At 39.5% G+C, this 25,142-nt stretch overlaps 1 protein-coding gene across 16 annotated transcripts in view; it reads right to left on the bottom strand.

The window, feature by feature from the left end:
• FGGY (FGGY carbohydrate kinase domain containing) overlaps window positions 1-25,142 on the bottom strand; it is a 433,428-nt gene that overhangs the window by 261,558 nt on the left and 146,728 nt on the right. For all 16 annotated transcript variants that reach the window (XM_063105670.1, XM_063105668.1, XM_063105673.1 and 13 more), the window contains one exon: window positions 17,251-17,366. In XM_063105670.1, the coding sequence (XP_062961740.1) occupies window positions 17,251-17,366 (116 nt within the window). The remainder of the gene's footprint in view (window positions 1-17,250; window positions 17,367-25,142) is intronic.

The raw sequence follows: 25,142 nt of genomic DNA, 5'->3' as shown, positions 1-25,142 counted from the left end.
TTTCAAGAGCTAAAAGGGTATGAAAATTTAACGGAATTTTTAATGTCTTTCTAGGTTTTATGATACCACAAAGAGATCATCTTCATTCTCCTCGCCACAAGAACAGATGGGTGGCAGAGGTGGTGGGTCCGTGACTCACCACCCCCTCACGGCCACAGAGGCTGTCTGAGCATCAGGCAAACTTCTGGGATCAATAGGGCTCACGGCAATGTAGTGTCTGCCAGCAAACCTTGGATTAGGCCATTAGTCAACCAGTGACCTGCCAGCCTGACCACAGCAGCACTCTGATGTGGATTCTCAGAAAGGTTAGCCCTTGCTGGGAAACTGAAAAGGTCATGGGTATCTCGAAGTCAAAACTCCACGGAACTGGGGTGAAGGGCACTGAAGAGGGTCTACAGAATCAGAAGTAAGGGCCACTTTGGAGGCCAAAGTCACCACCTATCAGCTGTGTGAAAGAGAAGCTACACAGAAGACCTATGACATGTCACATGCAATAGAGAAGGCTAACCACTGGGAATGGATGCCTTTCAAGAACATTGAATTAAATGACCTCTAAATGGATGACAAAAATGGCAGGAGGTCAGATGTCCAGCTGGGATCTAGAAGCAGGTCCCAAGCTATTAACTTCCAGAAAGAGGAGAAAAAAACCCAAAAGAGAGTTGTAAATGTTAGCGTGACTAAAACACCTGCAGCTTTGCCAGGTGTCACACTGTCAACTCATTCTGCTCCCCAAATTTCAGAGGCGCCCAGGTAGTTCTAACACTTGGAGAACCACATCCTCACGGCTCTTCTTCCTGTGCTATTTCACAGAAAGGGAGGGGAGGAACCTCTGAGGTGGCACTTATCTTTGTGATCTTTAGTGGTCTCCTCCAGTCAGCACTGAGGAGGGGCTTTAGTGTTGCATAGATCTGCATTAGAATCTAGCTCCATGATTTACTAATAATCTGACTTTGGGCAGGTACTTTCATGAAGTTAGATAAACCCAGACTGTTCAACTGTTTCTCAGATTCACTGGTTCCAAATTATCTTTTTCATCCAGGTCACTCTTCTGTAGATGTACTACTTTTATGTCAGTAGCTTTTATAAATGTGAGACCCAGAATGGAATATGTGACTTCAGATATGATCTGACCAGGACTGCGCTCCTTTTGATCTTGATCTCAGCATTGCACCTGTATTAGTGCAGCCTCATGGTCAGAAGTACAGGCTCTAGAGCAGACCTTTCTCTGGCCATTAGTTACTGTGTGACCATGAGCAACTTACTTAACCTCTCTGTGCCTTGGTTTCCTCATCAGTAAAATGAACATAACAGTACCTGTCTAGACTGGTCAAGGGGATTAAACAAAGCATCTACAAGTGACTGATTCATAATGAGTACTCAACAAATATTTTCTTGATTTACTGCTCCTTAGCCACCAAGCACTCAGGAAATCTAGGTTACCACTGAGTTTACATATATACCATAGAGAAGCTACATTTTTTCCCCCTCTTTCTATTTTTTAAAGAAAAGACATGGCTGTAAATTTATCCCTGATAAAAATGTACCCTATTAATTTTGGCCCACCCTTCTAGAGTGCTGATCTTAAAAAAAAATTTAAATTATGCAATTCAATATATTAGCTGTGGTTCTGTATTATATCATTTACAAATTTATTCAGCAAGTTTCTATGTCCTCATCTAAGTGATTGATTGAAAATATTGACTAACTTCCCATCCACAGCAATCACCATTCTACTTTCTATCTCTATGATTTTAACTACTCTAAGTACCTCATATATGTGAAATCATACACTATTTGTCTTTTTGTGACTGGCTTATTTAATTTAGCATAATGTCTTCAAGGTTCATACATTTTGTAGCATATGCCAGAATTTCCTACCTTTTTAAGACCAGGTAATGTTTCATATCCATTCGTCAGTTGATGGACACTTGGATTGCTTCTACATTTTGGCTGCTGTGAATAATGCTATACAAATACCTCTTTAAGACCCTGCTTTTAATTCTTTTGGGTATATACCCTGTAGTGGATTGAATTATGTACAGCCAAAACCGCCTGAAGCTTGAATTGTGTCCCCCAAGTTTTATGTATTAAAAGCTTAGCCCCCCGGGCCGACCCCGTGGCGCACTCGGGAGAGTGCGGCACTGGGAGCGCAGCAGCGCTCCCGCCGCAGGTTCGGATCCTATATAGGGATGGCCTGTGCACTCACTGGGCGGCCGGTCACAAAAAACGACAAAAAAAAAAAAAAAAAAAAAAAACTTAGCCCCCACTGTGACTGTTAAGAGGGTGGGAAATCCTATTACGGTAATTGAAAGGTGGAACCTTGAAGTTGTGATTGGATTGTAGGACAGCACCCTAGTGAATGGATTAAAAATGGTAGCCAGGGGCATGGTTCTGAGGGCTTTAAAAGAAGGGGAGAGTCTGTCTTACTCTCTCTGCTTCTGCCATCTTACAATGTGAGACCACTGGGTCACAGCTGCCACCACCAGATGGACTTTAGACTTGCCAGCCTCAGCAACTGTAAGCAATAAATTTCATTTTTCCTTATAAATTTTTTTAAAAAGGAAAATATTGACAAGAGCAAATTATTATTTTTTTGATTATATGTATTTGCGGGGTACAGAGTTGAATATTAATACATGTATATGATATGTGATGTTCAAATCAGGATAATTAGTATACTCATGTTTACTAAACATAATGAATTTTTGTGACCCTTAACTAGCTTCTCACCAACCTCCTTCCCCTCCCCCTTTCTCATCTCTAATAACCATAGTTCTGTTCTCCCTTTTTTTTTTTTAAGTTTAATGTATAATTGTTATTCTTTCTTTTCTTTCTTTATTGTAGCTCCTACTTATGAGTGAGGACATATGGTATTTCTCTTTCTGTGCCTGGTTTATTTCACTTATACTTTTCTCTAAGTTCATCCATGTTGCTGCAAATAGTAGAATTTCATTCTTTTTTATGGCAGAGTAGTTCTCAATCCTGTTCCATTGGTCTGAGTGTCTGTTTTAATGGCAGTACCATGCTGTTTTGGTTACTATAGCTTTGTATTATAGTTTGAAGTCAGGGGGTGTTATGCCTCTGGCTCTATTTTTTGCTCAGGCTTGGTTTGGCTATTCAGGGTCTTTTGTTGTTCCACATGAATGTTAGGAATATATTAGCAACCAGAACACAGTAATACATCAAAAAGATTATACACCATGAACAAGTGGGATTCATCCAAGAAATTCAAGGATGGTTCAACATATGCAAGTCAATGAATGTTATACACTGCACCACCCAAATCAAGGACAAAAACCATATGATTATCTCAAAAACACAGAAAGAGCATTTGACAAAATTCAACATCCCTTCATGATACTCTTCGCAAATTAAGTATTGTAGTGGATCAAATTATGTCCCCCCAAAACTCACTGAAGCTTGAATTGTGTTCCCCAAGTTTTATGTATTAGAAACTTAGCCCTTACTGTGACTGTTAAGAGGATGGGCAATCCTATTATGGTAATTGAAAGGTGGAGCCTTGAAGAGGTGATTGGATTGAAGGACCATGCAGTAGTGAATGGATTAAAAATGGTGGTCAGGGGCATGGTTCTAAGGGCTTTAAAAAAAGGGAAGAGTCTGTCTTTCTCTCTCTCTTTGCTCTCTCTGCTTCCACCATCTTGCAAAGTGAGACTCCTAAGTCACTGTCACCACCACCAGATAGACTTTGGACTTGCCAGCCTCAGAAACTGTAAGCAATAAATGTCATTTTTCTTTATAGATCACGCAGTTTCAGGTATTCTGTTACAGCAACACAAAATGGACTAATACAAGTATAGAAGGAAAGTATCTCAACACAGTAAAAGCCATACATGACAAATCCATTGCCAGTATCATCCTGAATGGGGAAAAGCTGAAAGCTTTTCCCTTAAGGACAGGAACAAGATAAGAATGCATGCTATCACCACTCCTATTTAACATAGTATTGGAAGTACTAACCAGAGCAATCAGGCAAGAGGAAGAAGTAAAGGGCATCTAGATTGGAAAAGACAAAGTCAAATTGTCCCTGTTTGCAGATGACATGATCCTATATATAGGAAAACCTAAAGACTCTACCAAAAAACTCTTAGAGCTGACAAATGATTTCAGCAAACTTGCAGGGTATAAAATCAATATGCAAAAATCAGTAGTGTGTCTGCACATAGAGCTAGCACTAGTGACTTGTGCATAGGCCAGTGAGATAACTGCAAAAAGTACCATACCAAAAAGAGAAGAGACTGGAAAGCCCTTTGGTGGTGTCCTTGTGCATCAATCCTAATTCCTTGTAGCAGAAGTCATGAGGGCATACTCCAATAACAAACTAGCAGAAAAAGAAATCAAGAAAGCAAGGCCATTTAAAATAGTCACCAGAAAAATGAAATACCCAGGAATCAATTTAACCAAGGGATGAAAGATCTCTATAAGAACTACAAATCACTGCTGAAAGAAATTAAAGATGATACAAAAACATGGAAAGACATTCCATGTTCTTGGATTGAAAAAATTAACATTGTGAAATGTCCATACTACTCAAAGCAATCTACAGGTTCAATTCAATCCCTTTCAAAATACCAATGACATTCTTCACAGAAATAGAAATGACAAGGGCAAATTGAAATGCAGTGCCACTACAAACCCACAATGGGTTGAGATTAAGTCCTTTATCAATGGTCTCTGCAATTAGTGCTCAGCCATTTAGGAATTCATTTGAATATATCATTCACTCCAAACATCTCTATTTTGACTGAGGAGACTGTTAGAAATTTCTCAAAAATACATGGCCCTCATGATACATTTCTTCTGTACCATTTTATTGACCTATCAATAGTGATCTTAAAATTTGAAGTAAGTAATTTATTCAATAATAATTAAAAAGCAGCTATTTGGTCAATAAGCAGATAAATAAATACACATGTAAGGTAATTTCGGTAGTGACAAGTGCTAAGAAGAAAATACAACAGAGAAACAGAACACTGCTGCAGTAGAAGAAGGGAATGTTAGGCTTGAATGGCAAGGGAAAGCTCTGCTCTGATGACATTTGAGCTGAGATCTAAACAATGAGAAAGTGATAGCCACAGGAATATTCTGACACGGGCCATACCAGACATAGGGCAGAGTTAATGCAAAGGCAACATACACTGGAAATATTTGAGGGACACAAAGAGGGCTGCAGTGGTTGGATGGTGAGTAAGTGGGGGCATCGTGAACAATAAAAATCAGAGAGATCATGCAGGACTTCATTGAACATGACAAAGAATTTAGATTTTTTTCCCCCAATTGCAAAGGAAAGCCACTGGAGGAATTTAAGCAGGAGAGTAACATGATCTAATTTATGTTTTTAAAATATCACTCTAGCTGCTGTGTGGCAAAGGCATTATCAGAGGGAAGAACAGAAATAAGGAGACCATTTAAGAGGCTGGCACACTAATCCCACAAGAGATGAAAGCACTTTGAACTAGGATGGTGACAGTGAAGAGGGACAGAAATGCCTGTTTCAGGGTCAATTTTGGAGCAAAGCAGAAAGGACTTGTTGAGGGGTTGAATGTAAGAGAAAGAGAAGCATCAAGAATGACTTCTAGGTTTGGATTCTGACCAACAAGGAGAATCGGAGTAACTTTTACTGAGATGTAGAAAACTGAAGAAGCAGGTGTAAGGTGTAAAGTGGTTGGGCCATGTGGGCAAGTCAAGAATTCTGTGTTGGTTATTGATCCTCTCAACCACCTGTGCATCCATCAACATTTATTTAGGGGTGACACTACACAAAAAAGACAAAGAGCATTAAAAAATTGACAGCCTAGTTGGGGATACAAAAGCAGACAGACAAGACTACAAAAGCAGACAGACAAGATGTAAGAACCAGGTGCTACTGGAGCTTGAACTATGAGACACTAACCCAGACAGAGTGTTACTGAGAAAAGAATTTCAAAAAAAGGCAACACCTGAGGTCACGTTAGCAGGACTTATAGCGAACTGGGCTAGTTTCTAATAATATCCTCTTTCACAATTATGTACTTAATAATGATGGATAATCAGAACTAAGATCTCTTTTATCATTAACATTAAGGACATAGGTCAATAGTTTTTAGGGACCAAACTTTTGCAAAACTGAGATAATGTATGACCATTTCCTATCTCTGAGTAGCAATTCACAAGGTCACACCTGCAACTTATTTTCTTAGTTTAAAATAATCAGCTGGACATGAACATATAAAATTGACTGAGATGGTCAAAATACTCTCCTAGGTTTCATTTTCTTTCAACCCCATTAGGTCTGAATGAAGCTACTTCTCTTGGATAATGAATTCAGCATCCTCTCATAACTGGTCCCATTTCACCGTTCTCAGCTCCAGCAAACTGGCCTTCTTTCACCATGCTCTCCCCTCCTGCCACAGTCATTGCAAATGCTGTTCCTTCTGCCCGAAACACTCTTCCCACCCCTCTTCACAGTCTTCATGCATATCAACCTAGTTTAAGGATCACTTCTTCCAACATTTCTCAATTTCCCTGACAAGGTCATATCCTCTAATTATGCACTCCTGAAGCCCCTTTTACTTGTTCTTTGCAGCATTTACCTCAGGAGGAATTGGTGATTGGCTGATTAATGCTCTCTCCACTAGACTGCAAGCACTGGGAAGGCAGGAACCCTGTTGGCTTGGGTTTACCATTGTTCTCCAGGATGTAGCACAGTATGACCTTGTCTTTACATACCATGTGCCCACTCTTCTTAGTTTTCCTTCCTGTGAATATAAATATCAGAAGTCCTTTTTGGTTGTTCATGGAATTTTCCATTATAGGAACACCGTGCTAGCTCTATTTGTCATTGTTCTGGGTCAAATGTGTCCCCCAAAAGTTCACATATTGGGAACTTAATCCCGATTGTAATCTGATTACGGTCACTGAAAGGTGAGGGCCTTTGGGAGGCGATTAGATTATTAGATTGTAAGGGCCATGCCCTGGTGAACAGATTGATCCATTCATGGAGAAATGGGTGTGGTTCTGACGGCTTAAAAGGAGAGCAAGTGAGGTTAGCTCTGTTGCTGGGTCCATTCTTGCCATGTGACACCCTGGTCACCAGGGGACTCTAGAACTCCCAGCAAGAAGAATGCTTTCACCAGATGTGCCCCCTGGACTTTGGATTTCTCAGCCTCCAAAACTGTAAGAAATACATTCTATTTCTGCATAAATTACCCAGTTTCAGGTATTCTGTTATAAGCAACACAAATGGACTAATACAGTCACAATGATATTTTACATAGTATTTGTGTTGGTTAATTTAGCTCCTGTTTACTGGGGTCTTACCAGATGTCAGACATTTTATATACATTATTTCATTCCATCATAAGGACCATACCTGCATAATAGATGAAGAAACCAAGTCTCAGAAAGGTTTAGCGACTTGCCCAACCTTATACAACCAATAAGTGGTGAATCTGGGATTTGATCCCAGGTCATTCTGATTTGACAGCTCATGACTTCTGGTTTCCCCAAATAAAAGACTGAAATAAAACCTATTTAAAAAATGTAATGGAGGAAATAAACATTATAGTCCATGAGAAAAAAAAAAATACTCTTTAAAGTTGTAAAGCACTGTGGGAACATTAGTCACTGATTTTCCTAGTTAATTATCACCAACATATCCTATATTTTTTATTTACTTATGGATATATGCCCTTCTGTTTATGGAAGAAAGATAAAGATTGCCAGTCATATAGAATTGAGGAATTTAGGAAAACCTAAAATTCCAGTTAAGATGACCTCTCAAAAAGGTAAAAATGGAATGTGATTATAATTTGGAAGCAGAAAACTGATTAGTTTTATCAGATCTTGCTTTGGAAAAAGCTGTGTGAATCCAAGGGTGGAGCTCAGAAAAAGGCATTCCCCAAATCCAGACATTGGCAATCATTATCTGGGATTATTCAAGGTGTATTGGCTTTGGCAGTCATGACCTATCACCTAGAGAAGAATTTGAGTTCAGAGGAATGGACAGTCATCACAGTGGTAAGAACTAACATTTTCTGAACATTTACTGTGTGTTAGGAACTCTACCTGCATTATTTCCTTTAATCTTCATAATATGCTTATTAATCTTCATAATATACTAATTAAGGCTCAGAAAGATCAAGTACCTCACCCAAAGTTACATATAGCAGAAATTGCATGTCTTGCAGATGACAGAACCAGGATTGAAGTCAGGCCAGTGTGGTGACCGATCTCTTAACCACTAAAATATGCAACCACTAATATATTACTAATTATTCTTATTTACCTACATCAGTTGCTTAAGAGTTTGATTGGTTTATTCCTAGATCCAACTGTCCCTGGCTGCTTAGGCAAAATCCAACTTCTGCATTTGCATGGCTGAAGACTGGACGATGGTTTGGGTTAATTCACCTATGTAAGGCTTTCCCTCAGTGACATTCTTCTAGTGGTTAGTCCCATTCAAATGATAGTGCCCAGATTGACTAAAGGACCAAAAGCTGTTGAAAAGCCCAAACAGGAGAGGCAGCATGGAGTAGTGGAACAGCGACAGGACTAGGGGTCAGAAGACCTGGTTTCTGGTCTCAGCTCTGTCACTAAAATGCTGCAAAACCAAGAAAATTCATCTCCCCTCCCTGAGTCTCAGTGCTTTATTTATAAAATGAGGGTATTAGAGTAAAATCTCTACGATCCCTTTCAGCTCTGGTATTCAAGGATTCTCCAGCAGTAGAAAGAGAAGCTGGGGGTTGATCTCATATTTGGGGGACTTCCAATCATCCTCCAGATGCAATACTGAAAGGAAGAGCAGTTCCATGAAACTGTATATACAGTAAAACCTCTGAAAGCCATTACCTCGCATTACCATGATGTGCTCATCACTGCTCCCTTGCTCTTTTGGCTCTGCAGGGCTATTCCTGGAAGGGCCAGCAGCTGAAACAGTACTTCTGGGAATCTAAGGAGTGGGAGCACAGTGTTGGAACAGAGTGTTGAGGGAGTGAATATTCCTGACCTCCAGGTGCCAAGGTGCACTTAAAATGGTAAGATCTAACATTTCTACAGGCTTTGTAAACCATGCTGTCCCTTAACATCTGATATCTCATTTCAGCTTCACAAGAAGTCTTTATGGAAGGAAGGGCAGCTAAGGGGTACTGTGTGTGATGCTGCCCTTGGTTTTATTTACATCATTGGCACGAGCATTAATTAGAACCATCTCCTGAAAGGAATAGAGCAAATCCTGCTATGCCAAGTCTCTTACCAGTGCCCCCCCCATCTTCAAGGAAGGATGGAAGTCTCATTAGAAATCAGTCCCCAGCCCCCCTCCTATCACCTCCTCCACCAATCCTCCCTAACCCACTCTAGCTCTAGCCACAACAATTCACAGACATCCCCACACTTCCATGCCTCCATGCCTTTGTCTGTGCTGTTTCTGTGGCCTTGGAAGCCATTTCCCTTTGTTCCTGGTAAACCACCACTCACATCTCAAATGCCACCACATGAGAAGACTTCCTTCACACCACCACCAGTGTCAGTGGTTTGCTGCTCTGCCTCTCCATAGTACTTTGAACATCTCTAGACTTACTGAAAAAATTTGAGATTATTGATTTATTCATTTATCCATACCTGCCCCCAGTAGACGTGAGATCGCCAAGAGGATGGAACATGACGAATTAATTCATTTTTTTGTCCCCAGGACTTAGCCTCGCCCAGCACCTGGCACATAGCAGGACTCAATAAGTGTGGATGGATGGACTCATGATTGGGTAGATTGCTAACTGGCATGGAGATCTCTGGGCCATTTTCTATCAGGCAGAATTTTGATTGTGAAGGGTAAAATAAGGCAGTATAATACCCAAAGGATATGTACTTGCTTTCAAGTACTAGAAAGACCTTGTTCCATCACTTGGACAGGAAAGAGACAGCTGATAAGAGGATGGGGTAAGATCAAAGGCTAAGGTTGAAGAGCCAAGGCAAAGCCTGGCCTAGGGCACCCACAGGGATGGCCTCCCTCAGGACATAGGAGGTAATGGTGTGCCACCTCATAGAGCCTAGAAAAGGCTGGGATTACCTGTGGCCAACGATTTCCCCAGACTTCCCGATACAAATCAGTAAAAATCACACCTATATCACATGATACAAAGATGGAGAAGAAGTTTCAGCAAAGCTCGAAGAGCAGCTGTTGAAGGACAGAAATGAAAATAGTGAATTACATAGCTCATTCACACCAAAGTGAAAAACGAGCCTCACATCCCAAAGAATGAATGGATGAATGTTTGTACACTGTACAGTTCTCCTGGTAAAATTCAGAACACTGGGTACTGAGAGCTTAAAAAGGATTTTATAATACCCACAACTATGGAGGGCATTGCTGGATTCAGGCTCCCACCACTGGTCATGATGCATCCTGTTCGTGGAAACTTCTTAGGCATGTCTCCACAAGGGGATTTCCTTTTCTCTCCTCCAAGATGGAGCAGTACTGATGTGAATACTCCCATCTCCTGCTTCTATACTCTTACTTATTACATCCATGGGAAAAGGAATCACACAGCTGATCCATGAGACTTAAAATACCACAGCATCCACAGGGCCACATTAAACAGGAAGTGGGGCCAAAGCCTTGACACGGCATCAGTGCAGGCTTGGCATTTGTCTCCCTTCTTGAGCCACTGGTACGCAGGCCAGTGGGCTCTCTGAGTCCACGAGTCAAGCAAATCAAAGAAGCTTGCTTCAGGCAAGAACAACCAGGTTTCTTTTCTCTTGTCCCACCTTCTTGGCCTGCTTATGAGTGGGTAAATCAGTATCATGCAGGTCCCGAGGTCTAGCCAGATTCCAAAAAGAGGTAGGAGACCCCCATGCTCTTTAATACAGCCTGCCCAAAGCCAATACTGCACTTTGCCTCAAGTGCTCTGATGTGTTCTCTACTGGTTAGACCTCAGAGCAGAACCGTGTTAAGTACTGGCACATTTATGTCCCCAACAAATACCTGTCATTAGTCAAGACTCTTTACCTACAGTTTTAAGCCTACAGGACAAAAATATCTAAAATGCAGCTTCAGGTACTGCAGGGTTTATTTTACTCTATGGAAAGGTAATATTCCCAACCTTCCTGAAATAAGTTATTACTGGTGTTGTGCATGTGTGTTTTCTGAGAAGGAGGCTGTAATAGTTCCTGTCACTGAAAAGTCTTTGAGAGATTTGCTACAGGAATGAGGCTGGATTGCAGCTATCATTCAGTTTGAGATCCCTTCTTAAGTAGGTGTTCGTGAAAGGTAACTGTAAATGATGAATTTATGAAATATATTCATTGTCTCTCTGTCATCTAGTAGTATCATTTAATTCAAAGTATTTATGGAGAGTCCACTAAGTGATAGGAACAATTAAAGCCAAAAAGGGATTTATGTATCATAAACTTCATTCAACAATATAATCACTCATTCAACAAATACTTCATCAGCATCTACCATGTGCCAGGTGACTGTGCCCACAGTGTCCAACACCTAAATTAGTCTCAAGAGGGGAGAAAACCAGTGTTAAAATGCAGCCTCCCTCCCCCCTAGCAACTGTCTCCTTCCACATATGCTTTATCTTCATTTCTGACAGTTAGTGACTCCTTCTGCTTGGGTTTTACGCTTGTTCTTTGTCTGGCTTCCCTGATCCCAAATAATAAATGATCTACAGGCTAACACCCTGAATCCTTTTATATAATAAAGCTCTGTCTGTAATGCAAATAATCACTTTATAATTCAGCCATGTTGTACACATGAATTTTCATAAAGCGGCCTATCCCCATAATAAAACAGAGCACTTTCCCCAGGAAGTAAAAAGGCAACTGGGACATGCTGAAAGAGAGGCTGGATAATCGATTACAACAGGTGGGATGTTGCTTGTCTTCCTAAGGGTCCTTTTCTCCCTGCTGATCTCTTTCTTCCTGTTTGCTTTTGATAGATGTTTAGGATTAGATCGGTAACCAGGGAATGATTCACACAGAATTGAAGGTTAAAATTTACTGTCACAGATCAGTTTATTGGACAAAGGGTATATAAATCCCTACCAAAAAAACTGGGTTTGGGCTTTCTCCATCAATTCTGAACATTAAGTCAACTAGCGCAGTTTCAATTGTGAAGAAATTTCTACTACATTCTTTTGATCCACAAAACTATATTTTCCTTACTTTGTATAGTGTTTCCAAATCAAACATTCAAACACCTCTTAGAAAGAAGGCATTAGGGAGCAACATTTTAGCTTTGGAAACTTGCATGTAGTTACTTAAAACATGGGAAATTTTTCCCCTGTCCTTGAAATGCACCATATAAATATTGCATTTGATCCTTAACTTACACTTCATAAATAATTTATTTCAAAAATATTCCTCCACAAGACCATCAGTTGCTGAGGTGTTCAGTTTTCAGGGAAAGCATTTATTTACTGCATGAGCCCAGGAAGGCTGGTAAAGACTTGGCTAAAAGCTCCACATGGAGCGAATTATGGTAATTGTATTAATGCTCAAATCTAAGATGCTCAATGCTCAAATCTGCTAAAAGGTTTTATGCTATATTGCCCACATCTTGACGGGCAAGGAGGCCACTGGAAATGTTTAACACTTCATAGGGAGGCTTCCGAGATTCATTTTTCATAATTCCAAGAACTGCTAAAGAATATCTGGAGGTAGCTTCCAAAGGAGTTTCTGCAAGTCATAACTGAAAGTAAACATCCTTTTACTTCTACTTTGGGTTCAGACTGCAACTACAAGCGCAAGTCACCAGAAATGAAAATCAAAGGAAACATCACACAATTAATTTTGATGAATGGGTAAGTTTTAATTCAGGAATGGCAATATTCTTGTTAATGGTTATGTCTCCTTAGGATATCCATTAAAAATCCATTAACTTAACAGGCAAAATCTAATAAAGTTACTCCGGACATTTTCTGCTAGATTAACCTTATGGACTTTTAATGAATATTTCTTGTAGGTATTGCTCTATTAGCAGAGCTAATATACTGGTTAAGCATGTGCCTTGTGTGAGGCAGGAAAAAAGAGGAGGAAAATGTTGCAGTAATCAGAAAATCAGAGTTGAACTTGGACCCAAGTCTCCAAAGATACTGCTAAAATCAGTAAATACCACTGCAGCTTTTAAAATCAAAAAGTGCTGACCTCCCAGTACCAGTCATCTCAATCATTAATTCGGTTACTTACTGTGCTATGCCCTGTGCTTGTTCTGGGAATACCAAGGTAAATAAGCGAAAATCCTTATTTATGTCAAAGAGCTCACAGCCTAGTGTGGAATCAAGACATATAAACAGGCAATCAATATATACTATAATAAAGTTATGTTCAACATACAACGGGAACACTCAAGAAAAAACTAACTTTGTGGGGGGGCATACAAATTTTAAAAATCACAAACAATTAAGTAAACAATTAAAGTGGAAATTTGTGTTCCTTTCAGATATTAGTTCCTTCTAGGCCCTCCCACTGGGAGGGCTCCAATGCTGACTTATTGATGGAGTTTGGATGTGTTGTCCCCTCCAAAAGTCATGTAGAAATTTGATCCCCAATATGGCAGTGCTGGAAACTGATTGAGTCATTGGGGCAGATCCCTCATGAATGGATTAGTGCTCTCCCTGGGGGGATGAAGCGGGGGGAATAATGAGTGACTTCTCACTCTATTAGTTCCCATGAGAGCTTGTTGTTTATAGGACCCAGGCAGCTCCTCTCTCTTTCTCTCTCTTGCTTCCTCTCGCCATGTGATCTGCTTATACCTGCTGGCTGCCTGCCACTTTCCACCATGAGTAGAAGCAGCCTGAGGCCCGCGACAGATGCAGCTGTCCCAGAATCATAAGCCAAATAAACCTCTGTTCTTTATACATTACCCACTCTCAGGTACTTCTGTCATAGCAACACAAAATGGACTAATATACTTATTAATTGGTACTGCGCATGGTTAGACAAAGTAACTAATCACTCTGATTCTCATCTACGAACAGGGTAACACTACTTTTTTCAGTAGTTGTAAGAATGTACGAAACAAGGTATGTAAAGACACATAGAAATGCGCTTACAATACAGAAGGGGAAAAAGGATTAATATTTATTCACTGCCTATTACAGACACAAAATAAATATTAGATGGAAGTCAGTGTGCAGAGTGGTTAGCACAGGATTTGGAGTCATCCAAACATGAGTTTGAATTCTGCTCCTACAAACACTTGCAAACTGTGCAACCATTGGTGAAGCACACTTCCCCTTTCTGAACTTTGGTTTCTTCAGCTGTAGACAGGACAAATAAAAATAACTCTGCTACACAGTTTTGAAGATTTTAAAATATGACAGTTGTAGTACAATAGTATCATGTCTTGGAAGTGGTAAACTATTAATTTTAATTGCTACCATTTATTATTTTCATAGACAAGACCATGGAGATATAGAAACATAAGACATTAGAGCTAGAACTAGAACTAGAACCCAGCTTCCAGCTCAGTGTGTTAGATCCAGCCTGCCTGCACTCCCTGAATTTCAGGTCAGGTTAACCTTCCCCCTGGCAGTCAGTTCTGACAGTTCTTCCTCAAGGCAGGGACCTCATGGGGAGCCTCCAGAATACCAGGTTGGGGACTCAGAACATAGTGGTCTGGCTTTAGCTGTGATGATCAGTGCTATAGCTTGTGACAATATTTAGAAATAGGGCCTCAAAAGAGGTGATAAAGGTTCAATGAGGTCATAAGGATGGAGCTTGATACGACAGGATGAGTGTCCTTGTAAGAAGAGACACTTGAGTGCCCCCCCTTCACCGTCTCCATTGCACACGTACAAAGAAGAGGTCATGTGAGCACACAGTGAGATGACAGCCACCTACAAGCCACAAGAAAAGACCTCAGAATGAAACCTACCTTCTGGGTGCCTTGATCTTGGACTTCTTCTCAGTGTCCAGAATTGTGAGAAATAAATGTCTGTTGAGTCATCCAGTCTCTGTTATTTTGTTATGGTGGCCCGAACTGACTATGACACCTGGGATATCTCTTTGCTGTAGTTTTCTCTTGACTATTGCCAATCTGTCTTGGTTCAAACTATTGTGCTTGTGCCTTAGACGTTCAGTCAGTAGATACATATCACCACCTTCTATGCCAGGACATTCCAGGGTAAGGCAGATACAGTCCCTGCTCTCTAGCAGCTTCTGGTTTTGTATAATTCTCCTTTTTGGCTGCACAGTCTCCTGCTGGACCTGACACACTGTCCAAAACCCCAGCCTGGCCAGCAGTGGTCCCAACATGCCACACACTGGAGAGTGCCCCCAGAAAGGTAAAGTTTGATCCTATTCCCCAGTCGCTGTCCCAGTTGCTGGCTCCAAATGGTCTGAACACCCAGAATTTTAATACCAACCACCGTACGACTTAAAGTATTAATACTTCTTCATGCTCTGTGAAACTGCACCCACGGCCACCCCTCAGACTGAGATCCAAAAACATCTATACTCCTGTCCAGGTATGGGCGCTTGTCCCAATCTAACTCAGGTCAGCTTTTAATGTTAAATACAGGACTGCTGTCCAATCCTGCTAGAGGCCAGCTGTATAGCCATATTAGTACCCTCAGTCTAGCATATCCCAAGGAAGCAGTCTGCTTTGGTAGAAAAGTATGGAGTCAGACTATGCGTCTTAATAGTGGGGAAGAAACTGAAGCTCAGTTTTCCCATCTGTAAAATGGGAATAAAAAAACAAATAGATATGTGAGGGCCAAATAAGATAATGTATACAAATCACCTAGCAAAGGATCTGGAACGTAGCTGATGACTATTGCTTTGGTTTCTTTCTCTTTTTCCCTAGTCCCAAGCTCCTCCCCTTTTCTAGCAGCTTGGATCTGGAGATGGTTTCAACTGAGCCACAAAAATTCAAGTAGGGCTCTTTCTGCATACTATCCTGGCTCTATTCTTTTCCCCAGATTTAGCTATTAGTAGTTGAACTGATCACAGATAACCTATCTACCAGAATTAGCAGTGTAGATGTTACTTGGGTCTTCATGTTTCTACCCTATATTCATGAGCTTTAATAGAGCAGTCATGAGGATTCTACCAGAGAAAAGTAGGTTGAACTGAAATAACCTACCATGTGACTCAGTTACCAAGAGTGTTCAGAAGTTATGGCAGACACTACCAGTTGTTCACCAATATTTAATAGCACAACTCTCACGTTTAACTGGTCACATGGATGGACACATGGCTACCCAGCCAATGACTACTTTTTCCTGCCACCCCTTGCAACTCAGTGGAGCCTTATGAACAAGTGGTGGTCAACAGGAAATGACATGGCCAATTTTCTCCAAAAGAATGTGCATAATTCCTCTTGTCCTTTTTATTCTTCCGACTCGCTGGCTAGGAATTGATGAGAACTGAGGTAGCTAACTTGGACCCAAAGTTGGAGGCTGTGTTGTGCGAATGGCAGAGCGGCACTAAGTCACTTACCTCTATTATATTCCATAAGAGGGAAATAACCTTTGATCTTGCTTAATCCACTATACTTTTTAATCTCACTGTTACAACACCCTAGCCTGCACACCAAGCAACACAGAAGTATTCTACTGAATCAGGTGTAACTGGTTACCTAACGATAGCTTACAAGAATTATAAGTAGTAACAACAGTAAATAAACATCTTTCTGTGAAATGACCTTGAACACTTTAAAATGTCAGCTATAGCTTTATGTACCTGGTATTTAAATTCCCAGGTAAACCCCTACTAGTCACCCACATCTTTACCACCCACTCAGTGCCACATAAAACTGGGAGTCTGGGATCCTAAGGAACCACTGGCTCATGTTCCAGTTTCTGTCTTGTTTCTGATTCTTCTAACTTTGATCTTTTCAATTTTATTTTTCTTGCCCTTAGCCTTGCCTTGTCCCTTGAATCTAATTCATGAAACTATTTTCCTAGTATGACCCATACACATACCCTTGATTAAGCTATTCCCAGCTTCTCCATGCAAATGTCTTCCTCAGTCTAGCCCAATTTCTGATTCCATATTTCAATGCAGATTTTCACAGCAGGTATCTCCACTGTTCAGCACTCAGTTTAAGTCTTAAGACAAGGACCTACTAGTCATGACCTACCCATCATAACTGACTCATTTCTCTTGAAAAGCGGAGCTGCGTTCCTATATTTTAATTCATACAAAAACAAAAAAAAAAAACAAAAACCAAAAAAACCTCAAAAAACCCATTGATATCCTCACACATACATATACATCATCACTCTCTATGTTTTTTAATTCTTTTACCTATTTTGCTGTAATTATCTGCAACAAAGTCTTCTAAACCAACCATCTTCCAGAAAGTGTCATCCCAGCCTTTCTCTGCCAAATATGTCCATTTGCACACCAGGGAACAAAGAGACCTAAGAAAATGCGAGAAAGAGAGAATCAATAATATGAGCTAGGCTTCCTTTAATTTTGCCAAATATCTGCCTAGATATGTGCAGTGATATTGAAGAAGTGAAATAAACCAAAGTAGATAATTATATGTCTCTGTTTAGATCAATAGTCTCCATGTATACCTGTTAATTTTTAATAACACCTTTCACTTTCAAAAGGGTCTCAGCCTTTTATTTGGATCCTGATCAAATTGTGTATAAGAATATTTCTATTTATATCCATATTTATGTTTATATGACATTTGTGAGATAATTAGAAATTATAACACTGACTAGCTATTTGATGAAATTCAATTAATTATCACTAAATATTAGATATGGTATTGGTTGTTGTGGTTATGTTAAAAAAAGGATTCTTATCATTTAGTGATACATACTGAAAAATGAAAGTATAAGATGATATGATATTTAGGATTTGTTTCAAAATAGCATGAGAAGGGGAAGTTAATAGGGCAAGATTGTCCATGGATTGTTGGGCCTGAGTGATGGGTTTATGGGTGTTCATTATACCACTCTTTTTATACATGTTCAGAATTCTCTATAATAAAAAGCTTTTTTAAAAAGTACCCGGTATAGATAAAAAATAATATGGTCACTCCAGTCTAAAGCAATATTTAACAGGAGGAAGACTTGAATGCTGGAAGGTGTTCTCCTTTCCAGCTTCATTTTTCATCAGCTCATCCTGAATATTCTACACTCCAACAATAAAAAATCATTTACAGTTCTCTAAAAAAGTCATTTTCTTGCACACTTCTGTGCCTTTGCCCTACCCTATCTGTTGGGAAAACTCTTGCCAGTTTCTTTGCTCTGGTAACACAAATTCTTATTTTAGCCTAGACTGAGACTCCAGCTCTGGGTTAGGTGCTCCTCCGCTGATCTCCCAGAGCATGAAGTATATCTTTTATCACAGCCCTTATCACACTATGTAGATAACTGCCTCTTTATTTATCTTCCCTATAGTCCTACTGCCTTCCAATCTGTTTTCCATATTGTGGCCAGAGCAAACTTTATAAAATAAAATCTGCTCTACTGACCCCCAATTAAAACCCTTCAATTGATCCTCACTAACTTCAGGAAAAAGTCCAACCCTTAGCAAGGTTTAAAAGACCCTCCGTGATATGACTGCTCACCTCCAGTTTCCTCTCTTGCTATTCCCACCTTTGCTTTCTCTATTCTGCAATATTGAATTACTTGAAGTTTCTTATAGCGGACCTTCATTTCTTACTTCCCTGTGCGTGAAATCCTTTGCCTCATTCTTCCTGGAATGATTCTCCCCATTATTCATTAACTCCTAGTTAGCCTTCATAACTGAGCTCAGATTATCCCTTTTCAGGAAGCCCCAAAGGAAGGCAGGCTGAGTCCAAAGCCTCTTCTCCAAGTTCCAGTGTGAACACGACCTTATCTTACACTTACCATAGTAATTGTCTCTACCCTTTCACTTCTCTAACCAGCAACTCCTCAGCCCTACTCACTTCTATATCAGCAATACCTGGACCGACCACCTTCGGGAATGTGTCAAACCTCAATACACACTGATTGAATGGAAACATTAAAGACTAAATGTAGCTTGTCCATCTCATCACAGGTAAATGGTAAACACGGGGAGATCACACAGTGTTACAGATAACCCACTCTCAAAGGGAAACCTATCTACAAAACCATTTTTACAGATAAACCTACCTCAAAGGGAGAAGTCTAGGTGTGTCTCATTCAGTCATTCACATAGGCTCACTCATTCACCCAATCACTCAAATATTTAGCATTTGTTGACTATGATCCAGGAACTATGCTAGGTCCTAGGGAACTAGGAGCAAGCAAATGACCTGGTCTTCTGCTCTCATAGAAGCTAAAAGTTTCATTGGGGTGACAGAATCTACCAAACAATTACCCCTAAAATCATATACTAACAAATAGCAGTAAATGTTCTGAAGGAAGTAGAGGTTGAAAAATGAGAGTCTTTGGCAGAGAAACCTGAAGTAACCTGGTAGGGATGAGGGGAAGAAAACCTCAACGAGGGCTCCATAGAGGATGTGGCATTGAGTAAGGCCTATATGTCTTCTGAAAGCAACATATGTCATTTGCCATTGATGATTTTTTCAGATGTGACATAGATGGCAGAACACATCAAGCTGTGCTCAGTGGTATGGGTACAGTGAAAGGGTGCTAGCACCAGTAGAAACTTAATATATGCATGCTAAATTATTCATCTTACTTATGCAAGATAATTTTTTGAATGTATGGAGAAGACAGCCACCTATATACCATATTCTAAAAAGTATACAATAGGCTAACGCTTCCTGGCACAGTGTCTGAAATTCCATTTTTTTTTTTTTTTTTTTTTTTTTTTTTTAATATAAAGATGACCGGTAAGGGGATCTTAACCCTTGACTTGGTGTTGTCAGCACCACCCACGCTCTCCTGAGTGAGCCACAGGCCGGCCCTGAAATTCCAAGTTTTTGGAAGCTCTGATAGCTTATTGGAAGGAGCAATGCTATGGAGCAAAAGAAAACATAGAAGGACTACTTCCAGTGATCCAACCACATAGGACAACTCCTCATTCCTCAAATGCCCCAATCATGTTTGCACATTGCTGTGCCTCTACTTTGATTACTCCTTCCTTCTCAATTGATTATTACTCCTTTCACCCATTCTTGTCTACTACGTAAACTCCAAGTCATCCTTTTATGGCCTAGTTCCAATGTCAGCTCCTCTGCAAGTTTCCCTACTATCTTCAAGCTAAATTCATGGCTCTCTCCTCTGAAGTGACATTGTGAGTTGGAAATATTGCACTGTAGTTCTTAATAGCTGAAGCAAGTTGAGTTCATGGCCCGAAGTCTTCATCCCTCCATATATCCACATCCTCTGCCACGTAACTTTCTAGTGCTGTACCCTCCTCCTCCTGCCCCCTGTACTGTGGGCAGGGCCTCCTTTCTTACCTCTAGACTTTGGGTTCTGTCATGTGACTGAATTTGGCCAAAAGAATGAAGCCAAAGTGACTGCATACCAGTTCCTAGTCTAAGCCTCAAGAGATTTGGTATGTTTCTGCTTGTTCTCTTACACCTCTTGTATTGCCATGAAAAGATCATGCTGGGCTAGCCCACTGGTTCCATGAGGAGGATAAGAGATATGTGGAGCAGAGCAATGATCAGCCAAACCCAACCTGGATCAGACACCCCCAGTCTGTCTTGAATCAACTCCGATCAGACAGCCAAAACCACAGTGAGTCTAGATGAGACCAGAAGAACCACCCACCAGAGCACAGACTAAATGAGCTGCCCATGAGCCAAATAATGACTATTGTGTTAAACTCTAAGCACCAGTTGTGGTTTGTAACAGCAATGGTTAAACAACTCAACATTTTGCAGCATAACTAAGTTAAACCAAGATTTTTTCCTCCAATAAGGGGAAGGGTAGGAATGTCTTAGTCCTTATAGCAAGTTAGAATAAGTGGCCAGAGAATATGCTTGCAGTGAAGCTGACTGAACCCAGGAGGTAGGAAGTTTTATGGCTACAGTTGCCTCTAGAAACTCCATCTTATATTAGGATTATTCAAACACCATCACGGTTCATTTCACTTGGGTCTTTTTAATCAAACTGGTGGGTGTATTTTTAAGCAAAATTGGAAGTCTCCAGAAGAGAGATGAAGTATAGAACTTTGTTTATCTTGTTGGGTAAAGGCAGGGTACTAGGAACAGAAAAAAGGGTTTGCTTCTCCCTGAGGCTTCTGTCATACAAGGGTTTTGACATTCCTTGAAGTGTTTTAGTAGGCAACTTGCCCTCCTGGATGACAATGCACCTTCAGGCAAGCGGAACCTACCAGCTCATGATGTCACCATTCCCCCCACCAGAGAGGTTTGCGGAATCAGAGTTTGAGACAAACACCTCAGAGAGACAGGGGCTGCACTGGCAGGCCGAGTTGCTTCCAAGATCAGCAGCCAGAGAGGAGTACTGCTTCTGCCCAGAGAGGCCTAGGAAGAGAGAAGGGACCACTCACTGTTGGCCAGTTTCTTCACTGCCAGCCAGAATAGTAGGGCAAGCATTGCTGTACTTTTCACTGCTTTCAGATTTGTTAATGCCAAATAGACTCGAAAAACCTAAATGAGGGTCAAAAGAACACAAATCAATGAGTAAGCAAAACAAAAACAATGCCTAACTTAGGGGAACTAGTTCACCTGAAAGAAGATCGCATAGAACATCTGTGAAGAGGCAGGTCCCAAGGAAGTAGAAATGATGAAAAAATTAGAAGAAAACATCAATAATGAAAGCAATGAGAAATCAGAAGAAAAATACCAGAAAGACTTTCTGGAACTAAAAACAGTGATTTTAAATTTCAACTTAAAATTTAAAATTTCCACAGAAGAACTAAAAAAATCACTGGCACTGATGAAAATCAAATTAAATGCTCTGACCAAGTGGATGAAATGTCTTACTACAAGCAACAAAGACAATAAGAGATAAAAATAATGAGGGAAGAGATAAGAGGCTTGGAGGACAGATCCAGCAGTCTAACTTGAGAATAATAGGAATTCCAGAAGGGACTATTAAAAAAAGTAGACAAGAAAAAAGAAGAAAAGAACAGATGAGGGAGATATTATAATTAAACAAATACGGTACTATATATTTTATTATGCTGAGCTGAAGACTTAAGCCTGCAGATTAAAAGTCTCATTAAGTCCAGGAAGTGAATCCAGGAAATACTTGAATTTCAAGAGTCAACAGAAAATTATACAAGCTTCCAGACACAAAGACTAGGTTACTTGTAAAAGCAAGGGACACAGACTAAGGAATTCCCATCTACAGCTCTGGAATGTAGAAGACACTGCAACAATGGATCCAAGAATCTTATACCCAGACAAAATATTATTCAGCTGTCAGAGAAAAAGAAAAACATTTTCAACATTCAAGGACTCAAAAAGTAAACTTCCCTTATACACTCCTGAGAACAATACTTGAGAAAAAATACAACCAAATAGCAATGGATTCAGAGCAGCTAGCTCATCACAGGGGAAACCAAGGACTAGAAAAGCCAATGGACACTTACATCTCTCTCACACATACACACATGTATACATATATATGCACATATGTATGTATGTGTGTATATGTTTGCACACATGCATGTATGCATACATATATGCATATACATACGTGCATATTTAAATTTAAATGAATAATGATAATGTAAACAGAAATTTGTAATATTGAGTTTTCCTAAACCATAGCACGTATGCTATATTGTAAGACAAAACTAGTAAGAGCTTGAAACAAAAATATTAAATAAGCAAAACCTCAAATTCAGAAGTTAGAGAAAGCGTACACAGAAAATGTACCTTGGAACATTTATGAATGTTTAGTGTTAGTAAGTTTAATGTTGGTTGTAAAGAGTGAGAATGTAATCACTAATAGAAATGAAGAGCTTAGGAGAACTCTCAAAATAACAGGAGATAAAAGGGAGTAAAGGGGAAATTAACAAGCCAATGAAAACAAACTAAATCAAAATAAAAAGGAAAGGGAGGGAGGGTGATGTGACAGAAATAGAAAACAAAAATACAAATTTTTTTTTAAAGTGAGTTTTTTTGAAAAGGTCTACAAAGAAATAACAAATACAAATAAGAATTAAAAATATGACAATATAAATATCAAAGTAGAATACGAGGTCATAAATACTAAATAATACAAATAGGAACATTCCATAATGACAAAATGGTCAATCCAAGAAAAATACTACAATTCATAAAATTTTATGAACCATACAACATAGTGTGAAACACATAAAATGAAAGCTCATGGAAATAAAAAAAAGCATGTGAAAAAGACAAAATTCTATTTAAAAATGTTATTGTCCCTTCAAAAATGTAAACCACAATAATAATAATAATTTCAATACTGAGTGATACTCAGTAGCAGTGCACTACTACTACTATAGATTATAACAATCTACTGAGGAATTAAAGGGCTTAACTACAATCAACAAACTCAATTCTATAGATTCATACAGGGAAAGGGAGAGGAAAAATGTTTTACAATACAAGCAGAAACTATACAAGTTAAGTGGTAGAGAGAAATTTAATATTTTAAAGCTTTTTTTTTTTTTTTTTTTTTTTTTTAAAGATGACCGGTAAGGGGATCTTAACCCTTGACTTGGTGTTGTGAGCACCACGCTCAGCCAGTGAGCGAACCGGCCATCCGTATATGGGATCCGAACCCGGGGCCTTGGTGTTCTCAGCACCACACTCTCCCGAGTGAGCCACGGGCCAGCCCAATATTTTAAAGCTTTTAATGGAAAAGAAGGATGCCTAAAAATTAATAACCTAAGCAGCCAACTTAGGAAATTATGAAAAACAATAATAGATTAAAATGAAAGAAAGATTAAAAAGGAGTAGTAAAGATAAAAGCAGATGAAACATGTAAAATACCAAGATAAAATTCAGGGAATAACAGAGCCAAAACATGGTTCTATGAAAATACAAATGAGACAGAAAAACCTCTGGCAAAACTGAGCAAGAAAAAGGGAGAGAAGGCAAGGGCCAGCCCGTGGCTCACTTGGGAGAGTGTGGTGCTGACAACACCAAGTCAAGGGTTAAGATTCCCTTACCAGTCATCTTTTAGGGAGGGGAAAAAAAAAAAAAAAAAAGGAGAGAAGGCAAAAATAACAAATATCATGGATGAAAACAAAAGCCATTCTATAGTTAAAGCAGACAATATGAATAACATTATACTAGTAAATTTGAAAATTTAGATGAAATAATTTACTAGAAAAACAAAACAAAACCAACTCTAGAAAACTTTAATAAACTTATTACCGTTAAAGAAATAGAGTCAGGGGTTAAAAATCATCCTTCAAATAAAACTTCAAGCCCCAACAGTTGTACTAGAAAGTTCTAACAAATATTCAAGGAACAACAGATCACTCCAAAGTATTTCAGAATTAAGAAGAAGGAATGCTGCCACTTTATAAGGCATGGGTAACACATTACAAAAACCAAACAAGGGCAGGATGAGAAACAAAAACCACAGGCCACTCTCATATTATGAATGTGGTATAAAAATTCTAAACAAGACATGACCAAATTTAATTTTTAAAATGTAAAAAAAAAAAACAAGGAAAACCTATCATTAACAACATTCAAGGATGTTTTAACAATAGGAGATGCATGAATTATTTTGCCACAGTATTTTATTAAAGGAGAGAAAAATGATCAACTCATATTGAAGAATACCAAGTATGTGACACAGTTAAACACATCAAGATAAAAACTCTTATTGAAGTAGGAACAGAAGCTTCTGCTTCTAACCATGATGAGGTAGAGACTGAATTTTAGCCTTCTGCCTTAAACAACTAGAAAAATAAAAAAAGAACATGAAATAACTGTTATGAGACTTTGAACAGCAGACAGCACAGGAGGAGCATGATCTCTGAGAAATGGAAACACATGAAGCGAGCCCTAAGATCACTCCGACTCTCTGTCTAGAGGCTCATGCCAGACCACAAAGCAGGAAGAAGAATCCCAAGGAAAGCACAGAAACCTCACGAAGTGAAGGAAGCAAACTTTAGAATTCAGGGAACTTGAGGCAGCACAGACTTCCAAAGAAGAGTTAGTTAATTAGAAAATAAGGTCCAAAAATCTGCATAAGAGTCCCCTTAAATCTTTGTTAAATAATAAGATGCATATATGTACACTGAAATTCCATAAGGTCTCCTTAAGAGTGACTGGAAAGCTGTGAGCCAAACAGTTCTCA

The sequence above is a fragment of the Cynocephalus volans genome, chromosome 8 (assembly GCF_027409185.1).
Source record: "Cynocephalus volans isolate mCynVol1 chromosome 8, mCynVol1.pri, whole genome shotgun sequence".
In the NCBI taxonomy this organism is placed as follows: domain Eukaryota; kingdom Metazoa; phylum Chordata; class Mammalia; order Dermoptera; family Cynocephalidae; genus Cynocephalus; species Cynocephalus volans.
The sequence above is the reverse complement of the archived record's forward strand: the minus strand, read 5'-3'. Positions and strand labels throughout refer to the sequence as shown.